The sequence below is a fragment of the Eumetopias jubatus genome, unplaced genomic scaffold (assembly GCF_037043125.1).
Source record: "Eumetopias jubatus isolate StellerSeaLion01/CBP00866 unplaced genomic scaffold, mEumJub1_p1.0 scaffold_11, whole genome shotgun sequence".
NCBI lineage: Eukaryota > Metazoa > Chordata > Mammalia > Carnivora > Otariidae > Eumetopias > Eumetopias jubatus.
The window spans coordinates 119,396,411-119,418,517 of NW_028274817.1; the positions used below are offsets into that span (position 1 = coordinate 119,396,411).

Genomic DNA, 22,107 nt, shown 5'->3' on the forward strand with positions numbered 1-22,107 from the left:
CGTCCTGATGTTGAGACTGCCTCTCCCATGGGGGAGAGCCATCTGCGTTAGTGAGAGAGGGCCGAAAAGAACCTGGCTTTGTCCCACCATGCAGGAGAGGGACCTACATTCAGAGGCTGGCGCAGGCTTCGAGAGGCTGGCTAGGACAGGCTTTCACACCGGTTGTTTGCTTTTCAGCCACTGGGTGGGAAATCCTCGAGCTGGAGAGAGGTCCTGGTAACAGCCGTCATGATCCCTCTCTCAGAAACTGAGGCAGCAGATTGTGCCAGTCGCTCTCAAACTGGAGCGTGCCCCAGGGCGGCGAGGACGGTTGCCAAACATTCCGATTCCCGGGCCGCGCTCCAGAAAAGCAGCTGGAGTGGCGCTGGGATGAGGCCTGGGAATCCGCACTTGCTAACGAACACCTCCTGGGCATTCTGGTCCTTTCCGAACCACACCGTGGGAAACCACATCTTGGGAAACCCCCCAAGGTGCAGGAAAGACCATGAGCTTTGGCACGAGCTACCAGAATTCACATCCTTGCTGGGCCATGCATTTGCTACATGATCTTGGGCCCATGCTCAACCTCACTGAGCCTTTCGGTTTCCTGTTGTACAAAAATGATAGGATCATTTTGAGAATTAGAAATGACATTTTAAGGTACTTGGGACAAGAACTGACATATACTAGGCACACAAAAAAGAAAAGATCGATGCCGTTGCTATGTGAAATAGTAAGATGCCGCCCTCTCACAGCACTTTCCAAGGTGTCCCCTGTGTGGGGAAGCCCACCGGGCCCGCTCTGCAGAACAGTGTGAGCTGTACCCACGCATCCACACTCCTCCTCCCGGACCTGGCTCTTCTTTTTTCCATAGCACCTTTCACCTTTGAACTCACTGTGTAATATACTTATCTATGATGCTTATTGAAACCTAAGAGAATGCAAACTTTCTGAAGACAGGGATTTTCATTTGGCTTACAGTTCACTGATGTCCCGAAAAGCAAACGGGTGCCCAGTAATGATTTGTTGAAATGCTTTTCTGTTGTTTGTTTGTGTTTGGTTCGGTGCCCATACCCCTTCGACTCCCTCACCTTTAAATCATGACCCTGTATTTCTGCTATCAACAGTTGAAAAACTGAGTAACATAAAATGGTATGCCCCGGGAACGCTGCAGATAAAAGAGAAGGCTCGTGCCTGTCTAGAAGCGCTCACTGGTATCACTGTAAGGTAGAAAGCATTCCCCCACGAAGTCGTTAGCGTGCGCATTGTTCCGAAAGCTGTTGCTTCCATCACTGATCTGGCAGTCCCATCCAGGAGAGCTCATCGTGGCTCCTGGAATTAATAAGAGCTTCAGAGCGGAGTGGAGAAAACTTGTCAGCTCATTCTGAGGGCTGAGACTAAATGACTCCTACCAGGGCTCCTTTTTTGGAGAGAGGGAAAGAAGAGAAGGCACCACCCTTCCAGGCTGATGAATAGTCCGGGGTGCAGTGGAGACGTGGGAACGCCGGCGCGCTCCCAGCCCGCCAGTTCGTCAGCTTGAGCTGGGGACCAGCACCGCGCACATGGGAATTTTCAACTGAGAACCACTGGGAGCAAGGGTCAGAGGCCGACATGAGGATTTCAAGCTTTGCTTCGTGTTCCCTTCATTCCCCGATGCAAATTGCAGTTTCTTAAAACGGCTTTTGCATGCCAAATCAAAAGCAGTCAAGTCATGATCCAGGTCATCAAACAAGGAAGAGCCCGTACCAACATAGCCAAATAATTATATATGATGTCCGTTTCCTTTTTTTTTTTTTTTTTTTTTTAATGCAAGCACTGTTTTCTAAAGAACCACTGTTTATGTGCCAGGGGTTGGGCCAGTCATTATGGACATCATCAGCTAATCTAAATTTCACCACCATTTCGTGAGGAGTAAGCCAAGATAGTTCGCCCAAGTGATGCAGCAGCTAAGTGAATTATTTCTACAGCGTGATGCCTCCCTGCCCGAAAGACAAGGTGCTTTAATGTGGTGTCTCCGATATGGAGTCCGTTTGCGGGGGAGAGAGAGACTATGTTAGCCAGTTTGGAAATGGGGAGCTAAGGAGACGCTTAACAGCATTCATCCCTCTGGACTAATCATAGCACCGACCCGCTTGATGTTCAGGCTAGCAGGTGGCAGCGAAAGCCGGTGGGTGTTCCTGCTGGAGCCTGCTCACCTTGTCGCTGCCCACGACGATGGAACACATGTACCGCTGGTGACACAGGCGGAGAGGGGCAGAAGCAAGGACTGCTCGATTTCCTTCATCTTCCTTCCTCGCGTCTTCCCCCAACCACAGCTCCGTGAGTCCTGGGCTCCTTGGCTATATCTGTTCACTCGTGTGCCCCAGTTGCCAAACACACTGCCTGGCATGTATCAGGCCCTTGAGAAAAATTCGTTGAACTTCACGCCTCCTCACCCTCCAGATAACACCCAGAGCCCCTTCCCGTGACGTGAAGCCTTCCTCTGCAACAGTCGCATGAAAGGTTCTAGGCTGGGCCTGCCCATGTTTGAGCTTTTGCTCCCATAAACAGCCCGAGTGCTTAGTCATTTCTTTTGGTGTGTATGTTAATTTACAAAAATGTCATCACGACTTCCAGTGATAACTTGCTTTTGCTGGAAAGTGGTAGAGTTTGCAATGCCGAAGCATCCTTCTTGGTCCAGTGCAAAGGGATGGGTTGGTGTGGAACACTCGGAGTAATTCAGGTTTGTTATAGTGACTTAGTGGAGAAATGGAGAAAACTTGAGCCATTTTCCCCCCCTCTGTGGTTTATAGAAGAAACTACATCATTAAGCGTTATACCCTAGGCAACCGTTCAAGGTTTCATTTTTAATTTGATAGGGTGGATTTTCATTGTGACAGTTTTATTCCTTCGTATGTGCAGTGTTTACATTTTTTCTCTGAAGCAGGAGAGTCCAAAGTTCTTTTGATTTTTGAAATAGCATTCTGCTTTGAAGGAACACATGAAAATCTAAGGAGTTGAGTCTCTAGATAAACACAACCATAAATGGTACCCTTGGAAAATATCTAAACTTACTAAATAGTTGACTAAAACCCAGTAGAGATTTTGATGTGAAACAATAAATTGTAAGTGAAAAAGCCGTTGGGGCTGGGTTTTGTTTCTTCACTCCGATGTGCAGAATGGGTTGATTTTTTTTTTAAAGTAGTCTGCTTTCCACAGTCCTCCTTAGTTTCCATTTTGCTATATACAGAATCCCAGAAGAAAAAAGATAAAATGCGTTTGGTTATGGAGTCATACTTTTCCTTTTTCCTTTTTTTAAGTAATCTCTATGCCCAATGTGGGCCTCGAACTCATGACCCTGAGATCAAGAGTCGCATGCTCCACTTGACTGAGCCAGCCAGTCTCCCCTCATTTTTCATTTTTTAAAAAAAAGATTTTATTTATTTATTTGAGAGAGAGAGAATACACACGCAAGTTGGGTGGGGGAGCAGAGGGGGAGGGAAATGAAGGGAGAGGTCAGGGAAAGGATCTCAAGCCGCCTCCGCACTGAGCTCGGAGCCGCACGCGGGGCTTGATCTCATGACCCTGAGATCATGACCTGAGCTGAAACCGAGCCACCCAGGCGCCCCTCATTTTTCATTTTTGTTATTAACGGAAACAATAGTTTCTGAACATGTGAGAAGATTCCTGATGATCCTCACTCGGGAAAGGAAATTTATTTTCCAACTCTAAAAATTAATAGCAAGGAGATTTTGCTAGAGCATTACACTGGTACTAATTCAAAGCAGAGAGAAGCATCTACGCAAAGGTAACAGAACCAGTGTACATGCACCATGAAGACCAATAATTCTGGGTTCTTTTCGATTATTATTTGTCGCCATTCTGACAACATTTTTTGAGCATCCATTGGGTAGGAAACGCCACCTAGCTTGTGTTCTGGAAGAGTACACTATTGACCTGCGAGAGTAAGCGGGTGAAGGGTCATGGATGTGCAGGTAGGAGCTTCAGGAGAGGAAAGAGCAGGGAGCAAAGAGGAAGAAGAAGAGGCATAATTGAAAGCATTTGACTGCTAGGAGAAGAAAACTCACCTGCCAGTGGCTGCAAGCCGCAGGATTGTGACGTCCCAGAAGCAGCCTAAGGGGCGGGGCTTAGTGGCTCACCGGCACTTTCGCTGTCTCTGCTCTGCCGTCTGCAGCTACAAGACCCTGCAGTTATTTCCAGCATCTCTTGCGGCCATCGTCACATCCAGTGATGAAAAGAGTTGTTTCCAGAGCCCCGCGTTGGGTACCCCGGCCAGGACTGGCACACGTGAGCTAGCCCTCGCTGCGAAAGAGGCTAGCTGACAGAGAGCTACAACGTTGGGAGCCTGTATCACTTTTGGCCAGACAAGTCAGATCATCCTTGCCTTTGGGCAATTTACCTTCTACCGACGTGACCAACCGAAGACTTGAGATCTGGCGGAAGAGAAGGAACCAGAAGGGAGACGCTACATGGAGTTGGCTTCCAGACTGTTGCAGCTGAGGACCCAACAGATCACAAACCTCAAGTCTAGAAATTCAGACAGAGGTCGGGGCAGAGACATATCAAGAGGAAATCCCACAACTTAGCCACCTACCCAAAGTGTTAAGCAAAGGAGAAGAGAGTCGTGCTTCTCTGCGGGCACACAGGATGAGAGGCAGAGATGGGTGTCTGGATGTCTGTTAGTCAAGAAAAAAGTCACAGCACAAAGATTGGCCATCTCCATGTTATCTGCTTTTATTTCGTTCTTTTCAGTGTTTAATTTATTAACTATTTTGTCTATTTCTAACAAAATCTTTTATTCTGAACCTCGTTGCCGTCGGTAAGGTACTTTCAAATCTGTTGGTCCTTTTGGCCCTCATCACGCTTCCACAAAGGTAAACAGGACAGATAGGGTATGCCTGGATTTTCAGATACAGGAGCGGAATCCTAAAGAAGATGGTTGATGTATCCAAGTTTACATTACTGAATTATAAGCAGCAAAGCTGATAAAAACTGGACCTCGGGGGCTATCGACTCTTACTCAGAAATTCTCTTGACAGTATCCTGATTTCCTGCAAAGGAGCATATATAGGAATGATCTGTCTGGATATTTCTGACTTGCCATAAGCTCCTGTTTCCCCTTGACTTGTGTTTCTCTGTTAAGTATCTAACTTCACAGAAAACGAATGCTCATCCAATTGAACTGAGCCAGTAGGAAATTTTTATTAAGTAATAGGAAATGAAACATGCAAATAGGGACAAATATTGGAGGGATTATTGGGAAAACAGCACTGGAGGCTGTTACACAAATATTACAAGTCAGTTCTAGGCATAATTTCAAATTCTCTACCCTCATTTTCCCACTGGCCTCAATTTTCTGTACCATTCCTTTAACAACAAACAAACATGGCTTTATCATATGAATTTTTAAAGCTGCTTTAAGTCATTTTGTAACAAGATGGGATATAAATAAACTTATTAAAATAATGGATTATGTACGCTAGAGTCAGTCTTAGCTAATACAGAGGAAAATATTACCTCCCCTTCCTGCAATACAGGGATCCACATTTTGAAACTAGCTTTTTACTTATTTGTAAAGAGTGTCTCCGAGCCAAAATGGTATCATGGGTCTTTTAAAAAGAAACTATAGATAGGTTTATAGCACTGACCCTTTCTATTTGCATTTGTTACCAAGTAAAAGTCATGTATGCTACGTAAAATAAACCTCAATGATTATAATTGGTTGGGAACCAAGCCGGGTTGAAAGAGTAAAAACTCTGAATTATGGAATAATTTCACAGAACGTTATGGAAAGTTATGTTTTAAGTAATGACACTTCCTGTAACCTATTTTAATAGTGTGCCCAAGTTAATAACTTATCATTAGACACACTGTATACTCTCACAGAATTAATATGTGGTGCTCGCAGCATTCCGAAGGGTACGCATGAGGGTTGTTTATTCTTCAGTGGGAATGGATTGGTGCTTGGAGCAAAATTTTTTATTATGTGTCTAAGCATAGAAAATTTTAAATTAAACTAAAACAAATATTTTTCCTCATTTGCTCATGGAAGTTTCTTTTAAAAAGTGTTCAGAATATACGTTTTTGGCTTCTATTATTTTTTGCTTTCTGTTCATTTTTCAAAAAATGAGTTCTCTCCTCATTTTTACCCCTCAGACATGACTTTTTTTTCTGACAAATTGATATATAATAGTGTGTATTTGTTGGGTCGTGTTGCTTGAAAAAGTTGCAGTGAAAATTATCAGTCTTTTCATTTGTTTAATTTATGCAATAAAGTAAGAGAATCAAACCCCTCAGCCTTGACCTAAAAGCCCTGCCCCTTCCCTTCTCCTTTCGTTCTCATTCCCGGGCCGTTGGGTTTGGGCCCCGAGCCTTAAATGCCATCTGCATGCGTCTCCTGCGTTTCTCTGTCCAGCGCAAGCCTCTCTCCTGAACCCCAGAGCCTCATTCCCAGTTGCCGACTAGATCTTTCATTTGGATGTCCCACAGGCCTCCCCCCTTGCCCCTCTTACCCTAGCGAAGCCACCCTTCTAGCCGTGACCGCCAGCCTCCTCCTCCCGCAGCTTCTCTACACCCGTCAGCGTCAGGGGCAACCCCGTGCTTCCAGGTGCCTGCCTCTCGGCTCCAAACGTTGAAGCGTCTCTCTTCTTCTCCGTCTCCCTCCCTCTTTCTCTCCGCAGCCAGCAAATTACCTAACGCTATCATCTCTCTCTTCACCGTCTCCAGGAGCCACAGATTTCTCATCGGCTCACCATCCTAGGTTCAGCCCTCCGCCTTCTCTCTTCTGGATAGAGCAGTGGCCCCTCTCTGCACTCCCTGCGTCGCCCCCTTGCCTCCCTGCAATCTGCTGACAACGCAGCAGCCAGCGATGACAATTCACGGTAGTCCTCTGCTCAAAACCCCCAGTGGCTCCCCAGCCACCTAGATAGAGAGCAGATGTCCTTATCATGACCCGAAAGACTCCACAACATCTGGCCTGGGCTACCTGACCCACCTCCTACTGCTCACCTTCTTCCTTATTCCTTCCAGCCTTGCTGGCCCCCTCTCTACTCCTGACTCACGATCTTGCTGATTTTTTTCTTCCTTCTGCTTGCAATGATTTTCTCCAATTCCTTCATCAACTTCAGTTCTCTGTTCAGATGGCAGTTTCTCTGTGACCTGCCATCCTACTTAAATGGCACTTCCCCCCCCCCCCCCCGCACAGCCCGTTGCCCCTTTTCTGCTTTGTTCGTCTCCGTGTGATCCACGCTATGTTTGCTTTGTTTGTTTGTGTAATGCCGCTCTTCCCATATTGATTGTCAGTTTCAAGGAGACAAGGATTCTCGTCTATTTGGTTTGTAGCTGAATCGCAGCATCCGGTGGTGCCTGGCACTCAGTAAGCATTCACCAAATATTTACGTAACGAATGAAAGGAAGGAGGTGGGAAAAGGCCAGAGTGAGAAGCGCAGTGGTTGCTGAAGTAGGGAGCGTGTGAGGGTGGCCATGCGTGAGGGGACAGAATGGCAAACGTGAGGAAGAGAGTGGAGGGCTTCCGCTGTAGGGATAAAAAGGTTTCTTGAGCGAGCGTCTTGATCAGAGCACTCGGACAACCACACAGAGAAGAAATTAGATACCGGTGGTGAAGGAAATAGCTAGTGTCTAAGTTAGCAAGCAGTTGCATCAAAGGCCCATGAAGGATGTATCTTTCTTTTCAACTAAAATCTCAAAGTAGTTTAAGGAATTTGAGGTCTACAGGCAAATATGGCTTCAGGCATAGGTTTACCTGGGACTCGTGATATTGAGAGATCCTTTCTTTCCATTTCCTTCTGTGGTTTCTTTGATCATCAGCACCATCCTCAGGCCCCATGTGGCTTCTGGCCCTGTATTGTCTCTCTCAGATGCCTCGGGGAAATTCTCCCAGCTTTTCATTACCTCCGATGGAGTCACATGCCCGTCGCGCAGGCAGCCCCGGTATTCCGGGACGGGAATAATGGTGGCCCTCGACCAGCTTACACATCACCCTTGAGCTAAGGGTTGGGGAGCAGTCGATTCTTCCGAGGGAGCTTTGGGGCAGAACTGTTACAACAAGAGGGAAATGGAAGCTGGTAATGGCCAACAGATGCCCACTACAAAGGGGTAACAAGGGCTCCAACTTGGATCAGTGCAGTAGAAATGGAAGATAGAGGAAAGAAGGAACAGGCCTCACCGAGGTGAAGTCAAGTAGGTTTCCTGGTTCTGAACAGGGAGGGGAGAGGACACAGAGAAGCTTGAATGCAACCCAGATTTTGAGTTTGTGTGAGTAGGGTTTGGCAGTGTCATTAATGAAGATTCAGGATGAAGTGGGAGGAACAGATTTATGAGGGAAGGAAAGCGTTTTGTTGTTGCTTTCTCATCCCTGTTTTTATTAATAAAATTGTTTCCAGCTTCTCAGAGCTCAAGAAGAATTGAGTTCTGCAAGAAGCAGGAGGCAAATTCGTCCACCCGCCACTTACTCTCCGAAGACTTGGCCCTGCAGGTTTTAAGAGCCTGGTCTCCGAGCCCTCCTGTGAGAGAATCAGATGGAAATGTTGTTTCCTCTCAATAATTTGAATTTCCTTACTTGAGCTACCAGCATCTGTAGAGTGAAAAGCCCGTTGGAGCTGAGTTCAGTCTTTTCTCATAGAACGTTTTCACACAATATTGTGGCTTAGGATTATAAGGCCATCTTCTAATGCACTGTGGGTTAGCCTAGGGAAACATGACGCTCAGCTACAGAACTCAAACGAATGCCTGTCAAGTTCTGAAGCGAGAAACCTTTTTCATTGTTGATGGACCAGGTTGCAAGGAAGGGGTGAGTGCAAGCAGGCAATGACAAAATGACTTGGGCCAATATAGTAGTCAGCGTGTTTTTGAGTGTTTACTATCTGCCAGGTACTGTTCTAAGTTCTCAGTGTGTAATAAGTCATTCGATCACCACAGCAACCCCTTGTGGTGAGGCCTATCATTCTCTCCACTTTACAGATGAGGAAACTGAGGCCTAGAAAGGTCACGTGCCTTGCCGAAGGTTCCCACAGCTAATAAATGGAACTGCGACTCAAACACGGTCTGGCTCAAGGGCCTGTCCTTTTTTTTTTTTTTTTTAAGAGACAAGGAGAGAGGGGGGTGGGTGGGGTGCAGAAGGGGAGGGGGAGGGAGAATATTAAGCAAACTCCACCCCCAGCGTGGAACCCAACGCGGGGCTCCATCTCAACGACCCTGAGATCATGACCTGAGCCAAAATCAAGAGTCAGACGCTTAACCGACTGAGCCACCCACGCGCCCCAAGGGCCCGTCCTCTTAATAAACTGATCATATATTCCAGACTTGCCCAAGACAGGTATAATTTATGCCTGTTGTCTTCGCATAATTATAAATAGGAACTCTAGAAAGTGTCCCCACTTGGACAATAAATTATGAACACCACCCCTCCTAACCATGACATTTTGCTTATTCAAAGCCAAGAAAATCTTATCTGAGCAATGGAAGTATCAAGTGATTAGGCTCCCTCTCCAGTCATAAGAGGGGTGACAATTTGGGTTGAATATGACGTTTTGGTCATCATCCACTTTGTCCTAAGAATTAAACCGGCTGTAGGGGTTGGTGTAGGTTTGGTTTTAATGGGCAAATCACTCTGTTCTGACTTTGAAGGCTCTGTTTTATGTTATTGTAGAGTTGCCAATGATCATAGTTTTCCTCTTTCTGGAATGGTTTGATTTATGCCTCGACATTTGGCCCCTCCAGGTTCCGCCTGATCTCCAGAACGAAGTACTGATCAGCCTGTTGGAGACCGATCCCGATGTGGTGGACTATTTACTCAGAAGAAAGGCCTCCCAGTCCTCGTGAGTATGCCAGTTGCTCGTCTTCTAAACCGGCCACGGGGATTCCTCTTTTCATTTCTAAAGAAGTAGAGAAGTTTACATAATTCCACACAGGGTAACCGGCAGTGGAGATGTGGCAACTTTCTGGCAGATCTCGTCAGCCCACCTACCCGGAAAATGCTTCAATTTTCCTAATCCACTTATTAAATTAGAAAGTGCTTTGTGGGGTGTTGCTGTTTCATTTTTGGCTTTTTTAGCCCCTCGAGGTCCTTTTGACTGTGTTTACTGGAAAAAAAAAAAGAAGAAGAAGAAGAACTAAATCCCTGGCAAGAAGCTCAAAGTACTCTGATGCACATCAGTGATTCTACTTCTAGAATCCTGATGGCTGTACTTACGGGTCCCTTAGGCTGCACCTGGATGCATCTTACTTGTGTAACTTGCCAGCACAATTGACACATTACCAAACCACAAGACGAGCCTCTCCCGAGGCCTACGTGCCCATTTAAAATTAGAGGTGTGTGCTCTCCTGACTCTCCGCTCTTTATAATTAATATCCTTTTGGTAAAAATGCACGCTGGGCTCCACATGTAGCCATGTTTGCAATGAGTAAAGCGCAAGCCATGCTGTAGGCTGTGCTTTGCCGCCATTTTTGCCCCCAAAGGAAGACCATTGGATTTTGCTTTAGCCAGATTTTAGGCTTAATCTCAAACACTTGGTACAGAGGCAGCATGTATGGGGGTGCTGAGCACTTGGCAGAGCCAGTGAAGAGGGTATTATGGCGTCATTAACCAGGAGCAATGTTGCCGCCATGACGCCAAACCCTAAATTTGTGGTGGGAAGAGTTGTTGTCATCCTTTCGTGAAAGCATCCTTTACGTTGTGCTTTTAATTTACTGAATGTCAACAGCTCTAAGACACATTTTGCCCCATGTTTTATCATCTCTGGAATGGAGAGCCATCGTATAACCAATGGCGTGGTCTAATACAAATCACAGCACTGTTTGTCTTTCTTAGCTGTATGTAAAATAGTGGTCTGTCTTACTCCGCGGCGTCTTGGAAATATTGACACGTGTTAAATTGTTCCTTTATATTGATGTTGAATTTGAGAGATTAATTTTTTCTTTTTTTTTTAAAAGGTTTTATTTATTTATTTGACAGAGACACAGCGAGAGAGGGAACAGAAGCAGAGGGGGAGCGGGAGAGGGAGAAGCAGGCTTCCCACCGAGCAGGGACCCCAGTGCGGGGCTCGATCCCAGGACCCTGGGACCATGACCCGAGCTGAAGGCAGACGCTTAACGACTGAGCCACCCAGGCGCCCCGAGATTAATTTTCATTTGAAACTATTTCAGATATAAAAGCTTACATTATTTAGAGAAATGTAGGGAAAGGAATTCCACATGGCTCATGCCTCCTTCTTTCCTGCATCTTTGCATGAATAGCGGCGCAAGATCCAGCTTCGGTCCATTTCCTGCAGAGCAGGGAAGAATTTTTAAGTGGCTCATCTTTTCAAATGCGCTTTTTAAAAAATTCATCTTTGTGCCAATTATTATCAGGCCAGATTCTGGTTCAAGTGAGGCGTTTCGCCTGGATTCGAGCCCCAAGAACCACGAGTGAATAAGAATATATTCAAATTGTCTAAATGGACTGGCATTTCATGGTCTCGCTTTTCATTTCAGATAATTGGGCTCTCTTAAATTTTCCCTAGATTTCTAACTGTCATCAAGGTATAAGTTCTAATTTAAACTAACACAAATGGCTTTTCTTCACAGCAGATCTTGTATCACCAGAATTTTAATGAACTCGCTTCTTTCCCTCCCCGTGCAAGAAAACAGACATGGCGGCCTTTCTATTTGTGAATCCCTCGCTAAGCTGCATTTATGACATTTCATGGGTACTCTGTGGAAAAGCTGGAAAACACACACCTAAAAAAAAAAAAAAAAAAACCCACTGATGTTGACTTGCCAAATTTCAGCTTTTATATGGCATGTTGAAATATAGAAATATTGTGCTTTGAAGAATAGTCAATAGAAGTTCTTTTTGTGTGGTTTTCAGGTATGCTCTTTGCATATAAATGCCAAGAAGGGAACCTTTCTTTCACTACTCTTAGGAAAGTTATGGAAGACGCTTCCATATTAAGCTCATCCCAAGCTGCACAATTGTCTAGCCTCTCCTGTTCCCTATCCCTGTAAGAATAAGAATTGTATGGTCAAGGCAAGCTGACCCTAGAACAAGGTCATAGGTGAGTGTCAGGGCCTCAAGGGAAGGGAGGTGAGCTCCCAGGTGCTCTGTGGATGTCAGAGACTAGCATCACTGAAGAGAAAACATTTGGAGAAGACACTCATAGTGAGGAGAAGAAGGGAGTGTTTGTTTTCCTCTAGGTACAGGCCAAGGAGCAGCCCAGAAGGGTTGATAATGATGCCATGAAGTAAAAATACATAAAGAAACAGTTCTTTAATTTGAGTTGTCTTCTGAGGCTTGAGAGTCCTACCCCTTGAGCTGTAGATAGTGTCTTCATACCTTACGCCCATGCTTCTCAAAGCCTACTGTGTGTGTATACAGATCACCAGGAGATCTAGTCAGTAGATCTGAGGAAGAGAGTCTGAAAATCTGCCTTTCTAGCAAGCTCCCAGGCATTGCCGTGATACTGCTGGTCTGTGATCCACACTTTTGAGTAGCGAAAGTTTAAAATATCGAGGCATGTGCTTGGCTCCCAGAGTTGGCAGACCTGTTGAAGGAGGCCTTCGAGGATAAAAATAATACAAAGCATGTTATTAAGTGTGTGGCGGAGGGCAGAATGGTTGGTGCTGGGCCATTGGTTCTCAGACTTGAATCCCCCAGGGAGCTCGAAGAATTACTATGCCTACGTGCCACCCCTAGAGATCGTGATTCAGTTGTTTTAGGGTACAGTCTGGACATTAGGATTTCTTAAATCTCCCCCTGTGAGTCTGTGGAGCAGCCCCCGGTAAGAACCTCTGGCTTAGATCCACCACATTAGATACTACAGATTTGCCATCACCAACTACTATATTTGCGGTGGGTGATTCTTGACATTAAAAAGGGGTCTTTGTATTGACAAAGGGAGGAAACCAACACCCCAGACCATAAATCCACTTGGAGTTTGGAGAAGAGAAAGAGGTGTGACCTGTAGTCTCAGGGATAGCTTCTGAGAAGAGCAAGGATCTGCAGTGAACTTTGAAGACTGGAGAGGGGCCAACAGGTCTAGACATTTGGGAAGCTTGACGCAGGGCCTGGACAGAATAATAACTGTGTCAGCTGGCTGTGGGCACGATGAAGGGGTTGGCCAGCACAGAGGGCAGAAGCCCTTAAACGGCAGGCTGAGGGGTGGCACTTAAATTAAGAAGCAGTGGCGATGCATTACTGTGATGAGAGAGTATGGTCATGACAGATTATAGTGATGACAAATTATAACTGCCAGATGGTGCCAACTACATCGCTATGTCAGTTGCCCATCAATAGCGCACTCCTGCGTAGCGTAACTCACTGGTTTTGACGTTCGGATCCAGAGCCAGATCACCTGAGTTGGAATTCCTTTTCCACTGCTATTCGAGCTGTGGTCTTGGGTAAATAGACTCATCCCTCTCTGTCTCAGTTCCCTCACCTGCAAACCAGAGATTAAAAAGCAGCACCAACTTTACAGAGTTGTTGTGCTATGAGAATAGTATCTGGTTTCTAATAAATGCTTAACGAATGTTAGTGATTACGATCATGTTATTCCTAACCGCGCCATTTTGTTCGTTTACAACCACTTACGAAAGACTTTGGCGTCGCTACTTTCTACCTTTCTATCCACCACGAGAGAGTAACCTATGAAGGCAATATGACACAAGAGAGAACCCGTCCACCTTAAACCGTGGCGGTGTCTAAAGGCAAAGCCTGCCTGTACAGGCCTGATCCCATTGGCAGCAGGAGGGTGGCATCTGTTCTAGAACAGAGAGACACAGGCAGAAAGACACAGACGCGGGAAGGCGACCTGCCCGGGGAGAACCGGGGAGGATGGGAGGTGATCGCACGTTTGCAGGAAGTGAGGCAGAGGCCTGGGCGAGCCGTGGCACAGTGGGCATGGACAGATTTCTTGTTTTGAAGTCTTGAGTGAGTGAAGACTCAGCTACAAGGTGGAGAGTAGGACTAAGAGAAGTAAGGGCTATGGGGACGCCCGCCGAGCGGGAAGCAGCAGGAGCTCCTAAAACGCAGACCTGAGTGCAGTGATGCATGGTTGGCTTTCCTTGTGATTCTCCTCCAACCCTTTGGGTTTTGTTCCTGAGGCTTCTGTTCTTTGCCATCAGTTTACGTAGCGAGATAAAGCGTTCGATTCCTGTGTCGCGCGTGGCAACGGCACAAGATTGAATTGGGAGTGGAAACGTGAGTTTTCAAAAGGGTGTAGAACCAAGAACAAGAACATATTTTTGATAATTTCCATTTGGAAAGAGCAGACATTTCGTGATATTTGGGACTTTAATGTTTTGTTTTCATTTGAGTTTTTCTCTTGTGCGACAACAGAATTGGGGCAGTGAAAGGAGGATTCGTTATTTTTTCTTGTGCTTGTCCACTGACATTTTTGGCTTCAACCAAAACGGAATACCAAAGGGAGATTAGAAGAGATTTATATTACTAACAATGCAAGACTTCCAGTTTTTTCATTGCTTGTCTGGAATATTTATTAGAGTTATATGCTCTTTTCTTCACAGACACTCAAAATAGACCCCCCTCCTTTGATTTAGGGCTGTAAGGAGATAGGGGATGAGAGTGCAAGGCAAATCAGAAAGGACAAGGCATGCTGAGCGCGGGTATTTGCAACAGACGCAAGGCCCCGTAGCAGGGCTGGGAGTAGGGCGAGGAGAGCGAGGCGCTCACGTAGGTGCCAAAGTGAAGGGTGTGCCAAACGCTCAGGCATCAGAATGAACAACATCAACATGTCATATTTTTAAAACTCAAAGTTAGCACCAAAAATCTATGCTGAACAAAATATTTTTAAAAATTTAAAAGACTAGTACCATGCCCCAGCCATACTGGAGCCTGAAGCCAAAGGCAAAATGTATAGGCTGCCCTCCGTGGAGACAGACCCATCAGTGATGCTTTGAAAATACTGCTTTGCTTATCTTATTTTTCAACCAAGAGAACTGCTGTGTTTGACAATTTCTCCTGACCAAGTAACCACCCTAAATAAGTTTTAATTAGGTTAACCTGAACTAAGTAATACAATTCTGTGTGGACACAAATGAAGCATTTAAACCTCATATAATGTTGTAAATTCTAATGTGCCAGCCTTTCAATTTTTCAGTGTTTTTCAACTGCTTTAATGTTCTGAGAAAAAAAAAAAAAAAAAAACCTAACCGTTAAAAATTACATAAAGCCTTGTCTACCTATATGGTATACCCATGTGCTATACAAGGCTAAGTAGAGCATTTTCCTTCCTGTACTCTGGAAATACAATCAAAATAAATTTAACTGCACTTGGGGAGAAAGCCAGTACAGATGAACCAAATCTATAGGTGTACGCTTTTTAAATTTCACTGTATTTAATTCTGTTCGTGGCCTTCACAAAGTTTTTACTGAAATTGCCCCCCAACGTAGCAAAACTGGTGACCAGCCAATCAAAACCATGGAAGGAGCCTCACAGTCATCTCAAAGGATAGCACTTCAGAACTGAAAAGTAATTATTTTATTGAAAAGTATTTATTTTATTCCTCCCAGTGAATAAAAAAGATCCACCTTCTTCATGATGGAGGAGCGTTAGGCGTTCTCATAATTTCAAGGCATCACATTTAAATTATCCAATAAATATCAGGTAGATAATTTATTTTAATCTTTCAGAGACTGTCACTGAAAAATGTCTTCTTCCACAAAACCATGGAGCATTACAAGATGGACTATAATTTTAGTTTTCCTTTCACTAGGATTTGTAAAGTCAAAAAAGTTCTCAGGAAATTTTCAGAGATAAGAAATCAGAATGACAGCAGTGAATCCTACTGACTGGCAGTAACTGTGGCCTCAACTGTCATTCTGTTCCAGCATCTTGGAAATTAATGAAGCATTAACACCCGCCCCCCCACCCCCCTCCCCCCACACACGCTGTTCAAGAAAGCCTTTTCAGCCAGACAATTTTAGGGAAAATGTATGTGGAATAGGGAATTCCCTAATGAAAAATTCCAAAAAGTCTGAATGCGCTTTCTATGAAAAGCCAATTCAAAATGGAGGGAGAATTTATCACATCAGCTCTTTCTTCCAGCGCCTTTATGATTCACACCTTCTTTACAAACTTGGAAAATATTAACTCGACGATGTTTTATCAGGCATACCGTAAAAAAAGAGAGAGAGAGAGAGAAAGAGAATAAAGCCAGCATCGTTTTCTCTCCCCCTGTCCTAAATGCCTTCATGTGCCACGGCTCTTAGGAGGGAATCCATAAGAGCTAAAAGGGAGGGGAGAAATTTCACCAAAGCCCTGGGTAAGTCCTAATGTCCAGGGTGCTAGCCTCTTCTCCTGGTGGGGAGTTTGGCTCCATTGTGAGCTTCTCTTTGGACAGGGGTGCCTTTGTCTGCGTAAGGGCTGCTTTGCAGAACTGAGCATGATTCATGTGAAAATGCTCCCTAAATCCAGAGTTGTTGTGGCACTGGACTCCTCTCCCTGGGCACTGAATCGTGTCTGGGATGGTTATGTGCTTCGGGTTCCAACAGACTGAGGTCTCTCAGCTGAATGATTAAGCCAAGGATGAAGCCAGCACAAGCTTGCCGTCTCCAAGGATGTTTCTCACTGGGGTAGCTCGGCAAGGGGCTGGGCTGCCACATCCGGTGATTGAACCAGAGTTTTCCATTTATCCGCAGAACAAGTTCTGTGCCTCCAGCTGCAGGGCAGGCCTGCCCACAGTACCCTGCCAGCGGCATCCTAACCCCCTGACCTGGAGGGACCAGCGAAGGGTGAGAAAGTGATGTGCTCTCTCCATGTCCATCTCATGCTTGGTTGGTTAGCTGAGACTGGCCACGCCTGCCATGCATGGTCCTGGGGTTTTCAGGTCTCGTGGAGAAAAGCCCTCCATTCGTGGAGGCAAGCCCATGCCAACTGGTTACCTAGCCACTCACCATTCCCAGCCTCCATCCACTAAATCCCAAGACATAGAGAGCCCACTACCTGCTTGCAGACTATTCCTCATCTCGTGAGTCACCGGTTCAATATTTTCTATAAAGAAATACAAATCTTTTATTACCTTCACTTGCAGCACTGAACTGAAAATAGTCTTCATAGAGTCGAATCATCCTCGAGCGAATGTTAGTGAAGGCAGTGGTGGCCGCTTGTCTCATCTTTCAGTGATACCCAAAGTAGGGGTTCTGGTTTTGTTTCCAGTAGATTTAATGATAAAGCCATGGAACGCCACCCATTTTTTTTTTTTTTTTTAACCTTGGAACTGCCTACGTTGTCAGTGAGAGTCCTGAGAAGTGAATAAAATAGTTTGGTTTCATTGACTAACTGGCGGGCTGTCATGTGGAAAGCTCAGTTTCCGGACGTGGGTTCTTAGGCAAATGTGGCCACCGCCTTACCGACTTCGGCTGAGAAAATGAAATGACAGCTAGGAAATAGCTCAAGCATTTGCGAGGGCCATCGACTCCCAAGTATAGCACATCGCAGTAAGACTGAATACTATTTATCAAATAAATTTGAGAAGGGTCTCGAGCCCCACTGCCCCGGCTGCTAGAAAGACACGTGATGTCCTGGTGTCTTCTGCTCAGCTCTAGACCGTGATCAGGAGCGAGGAGAATTGTTGGCAGTGCTTAGCACAACGCCCGCCATACTGCCTGAGCTCTGGGTGAGCACCAGCTCTTACCCTTGTCGCAGGCCAAGGGGTTATTTCACATCCGTGCATTTCACAAGCGGCTTGCCATGTGGTCGCAAACCATAGCCTCTTCTGTCACTAAGCTGTGCTGGGTGGCTGGGAAAGGAAGGCATCACCTCTCCTTGGACAGCCCCGTCTGCTCGTGTCCCTGGCTGTGAGCCCACCCGCCCTGAGGAGGTTCGTGGCCTGTGTCGACTGGGAGACAGGCCTCTGCCTCTACCTTCAGGGATTAGCTTTAGCCACCTCCTCCAGGTTCTCCCTTGGTTGGGGCCCCAGACGTCGTCACTTTGGTGGCTTGACTTAGGAGAATGAACCAGGAGAGCAGAGAAAGGCAGGTCAACCTCTCCTGCTCCCTGTCCCCTTAATGCGTTCTGACCCACAACCAAACTACATTCAGTTATCTGGGCCCGGCTGACTGGAGCTGGCTAGGATGGGCACACCTTCTATTCAACTGTGGCCCCGGCCACCTCAAGGTCAGGACCACCACGCTTACCCCCTCTGTCAGCCAGTGCTGAGGTTTGGGCCACTGTCTGTGTTTCCTTCCCGATTTGGCTCCCTGGGAGCCTCAGCCTGCTGTCCTGTCTATGGATGAGGGAGGGAAGGTAGCTTCGGCGTGGAGGTTCTCAAACTTGCCCGCGCAGCACGCTTACCTCGAGGGCTTTTTAAAACACAGTTTGCTAGCCCTGCTCCCAGATGCCCTTTCCACAGGCAAAGCCAGCTTTGTGGTCTGTGACCCATGCGGCTGCACAGGACCTCCACGAAGAAGGAGCCCACGTTTGGCTTGATGATCTGCTGTGACCGCCTTGAAGTTCTTAATAGTTTTTCCCCAGGTGGCCCCACATGTTATAGCCAGTCCCGTCAGTAGGCCCAGAATGGAGCTGGAGAATTTGCATTTCCAGCAAGTTCCCCGGGCCATGTTCCCCAAAGAACGGAGGAGAGGGACAGTGGCCCTCCACCTCCTCCTTTGTCGCCTCTTCTCCACCAGAGCCAGTCACAGCCATGAGAATGGAAGGAAAATCGCATGGCAGCTTCGGTGACTTTTGTGACTGTTGTGATTGTTCCTTGTTTGATTTTGTTTGGGTTAAGCACACTAAATGTTTTCATGGAGCCTTTTCAGTGCCCCCAATAATTCCTGTGCGTGCGCTTTCCCTGTCTGTACACCAGTCCAGAAAGAGGGTATTGAAGCAGCTGACAGAAATATGTAAGTGGAACAATGTCGTAGTGAGTAATTTGAGAGGCGAGGGAAAGGAAAGCGGGGGTGGGGTGGGGGGGAGAGCGAGCGAGAGGGTACGATGAGGTTGGGGCGGGGGCAGGAGCGCAAGCGGCGCCCACAGGCTTCCTGCAGCCCGAGCCCCGAGAGCCCCGAGCGGAGTCCCGTGCCCGGGAGCCTTTCGCAGCCTTAGCAGAGAGACCTACGTTATTTGTGACGCGATGCCGCTTCCACTGGAGCGGGGGGAATCACCGACTTGCTTGGCAGAAACCCAGATAGATGTTCCCAGTGCCGAGACGCGATGCAGTTCTCCTGCAGGGTACCTTTCTTTACGCGCCTAACTGTCGGCTGAATCTGCAGCTTGTCACGTTTTGCTGAATGTATTCTCTATGTTCTTTAAGACAGGTGAACAAGACACGAGACAGAATAATGGGGGTCTCCGTGAGTGAAAATACCACCTTTCCGACATTCTCCTCCCAATGGGAGGGAGCAAAAAAGCATTTGTAGCCCTGATGGCTATTTTGTTTTGGCTAGTGAATGGACTTGGCTCTCTTTAAAACATCCCATAAAGGAAGGCTTTCTGGCCCTGCTGTTATGGATATAACACCATGACTTATTCTTGCTGAGTAGACAGAAGACATTTTCCTTAATGACTGGGGAAACCCGTTAACTAAACGGGGAGAACAACGGAAATGGGCCCAGTCATAGAATTTCTAGCCCTGGTCCGAACCCCGATTCTAAGCTGAGCAACCTGTTCAACGCATTCAGTTTTTCTTATTTTCATAGGAAAACTTCCTCAACTGGAGTCAAAGTCATGACAGACAAGTGTCCATGTGTTTTGCTTTGTGTTTCCCTCCGCTAGAATTAGGGGGACTTCCCCCCTTGAATTAGATATGGAGGTTAGTTTCCTCCCTCCTCTTCCCCCCCCCTTTCCAGCAGAAATAATAAGTTCTTTTGAGTTTTCCTTCATTCACTGGAGGCCTAACGTCTCTGGAAAATCATCCTCATGGTGGTTCTCTGGCTCTTTCCCATAAGATTGTCTGTCATCGGTTTAAAGAGGAGACAAGGAAAGGACTTATTTGTTCCATGTGGGTAAGAAATTGCCTCAGCAAAAAGTGCTCGAGCCCCTGGCTGCGTCAGTAACAGGCGAGGCATGTCACAGATGCTGAAATGCTTTTCTCCTGGACGCTAACCCGCGCTGGAAACCCGAGACTAAGCTGGGTCCTCTGTGAGTGCGCGTCCTCCATCCTCCGTGCTGCGTGCACACAGCCAGCCAGTTAGGGAAAGATTGCTCAGGCATGTGTTTACCTTCTTTAAGATCCCAAAGGATTTGTTTTGAAGAATTAAAACAGAAGAAAGCAAAGACTAGTAATAGAGAAGTGAAGCAGGGTTGTGGGGGGGAGACAAAAGTAGGTGCTGGAACTTTTAATCACTCTGTGATCATTTCCCTTCAAGATGTCAGGGCCACTTTTGAGGAAGGTAGAAAATACAGATGTTCCCAGGTAAGACTTCCAACACTCGTTTCATGTTGCTGAAGTTCTCATTTTCCTGTTCCTCTTGCATTTTCACTGTTATTTCTGTTGCTGTGACAACTCATGCACATAGAAGACGTACTGGATATGCTAATTAGCCTGTTTTATATCACTAGTGCCTTGTAGGATCATTTCAGGAGTATCAAAATACAGTGAACGCTAGTGATGGTCATACATTTATCTCGCTGGCCTCTGTGCGTGAGACTGTTACTCCCCCCAGAAGCATCATCACCATCATCATCCAGAGTCGTCATCACAGGAAAGATGGATTTACTCACATGAAGTATTTGGGCAGGGGGAAGAGACGTTACCCACAAAACATCATGAACTTGTAAAGTTTCAGTCGTAGTTTTATGTGACTTATTTTAAATTAAGGATATTGAGGAACATAAAAGACTTATCTGCCAGTTTTGCCTTACTTAACAGATAGGGAGCCTCAGACTTGACTTTCCCAATGGAGACGGGATTAACGCAACAGGCATTCCAGCGATGCACGGTGGAGAATACAGGGATCCATGTCTGTTTCATCCTCCCCTCCTCCCTTCGCCTTGACAGTTTCCGTAACAACTGTGGGGTTTCACTGCCCTCTGCCGGCCATGTCGTGGAAACGCTTTCCCGTTATTGCTGTACAAGTCTGGGAACATGGCTCCGAAGGTCTTTTTGTTTCAGCCCCTGTGCCCATGCATTCTCCGCCTGTCTTTTGTGTAACGGTCGTCGTATTGTTTGAATCTGGTCACTAAGTGTTAACACACTCATGCACTTGCCATTGTCTTCTTGCACCAGAAGCCCTGACATGTTGCGATCGGAAGTTTCCTTTTCTGTGGGAGGAAGGCACTCGTCCACCGACTCCAACAAGGCCTCCAGCGGAGACCTCTCCCCTTATGACAACAACTCCCCAGTGCTGTCTGAGCGCTCTTTGCTGGCTATGCAAGAGGACGCGGCCCCGGGGGGCTCGGAGAAGCTTTACAAAGGGCCGGAGCAGTATGTGCTGGTGAGCCACTTGCCATCGTCGAAATCAAGGGAGAGTTCTCCTGGACCAAGGCTTGGCAAAGGTAACTGGAACCTGGCTGGCGCGGGCCAGATCAGTGACTCTGATTGCAGATGGCATGGTACGGGCCCTTGGGCCGTCTCTTCATCTCTTCCTTGTTTCATGTTCCTGTTATTCTGTGACATTTACTGAGTTCCTGCTCTAGGAAGAGGAAGGTGTGGTGGGCGAGCCCAGTCACGGTCTCGGAGGCTCCCTGCTGGCCGGGCATCTGGGAAGCAGTCTCATGCCCAGAGAGCCACTGATATTCCCAGCTGATCCTTCCCGTGAGCATCTGAGGAACCTGATAGGTCCTGGCCAGTGAGTTTGGGCGCATGTCACCCAGTTATTGCTGCTACTTCTATAAAGAGAACAAGCTGAACCCACTATATCAGGAGACATCATGTTCCCAAGAGGTCTCCATGAGAGATTAAGATTTTTTTTTTTTTTAAGCAAAATAAGGGTTCCGTGGTCAAATAAATGTATTTGGGGAATGCTGGGTTAACCAAGCTAATAGTTTCTCTATTGTGTAATTTCTCAAACTCTTTAAAGTACTAATGGGCACCATTAATTCGCACAATGGAAGGGAGAGTGTGCTTTGTAGTTTTTCCCAAATTTATTTGACCACTAAATGTTTGGTTCTGCTCTTTCCCTCCACAGGGTAATTCCTCAGTGCCAGGACTCAGCAGGATGCTCTGAGTAAT

General features: G+C 46.5%; 1 protein-coding gene across 2 annotated transcripts in view; it reads left to right on the plus strand.

Moving 5' to 3' along the window:
* Window positions 1–22,107, plus strand: part of ARHGAP6 (Rho GTPase activating protein 6) — a 474,477-nt gene that overhangs the window by 445,848 nt on the left and 6,522 nt on the right. For both annotated transcript variants that reach the window (XM_028115045.2, XM_088028877.1), the window contains exons 10-11: window positions 9,718–9,815; window positions 21,163–21,431. In XM_028115045.2, coding sequence (XP_027970846.1) covers window positions 9,718–9,815; window positions 21,163–21,431 — 367 coding nt within the window. The remainder of the gene's footprint in view (window positions 1–9,717; window positions 9,816–21,162; window positions 21,432–22,107) is intronic.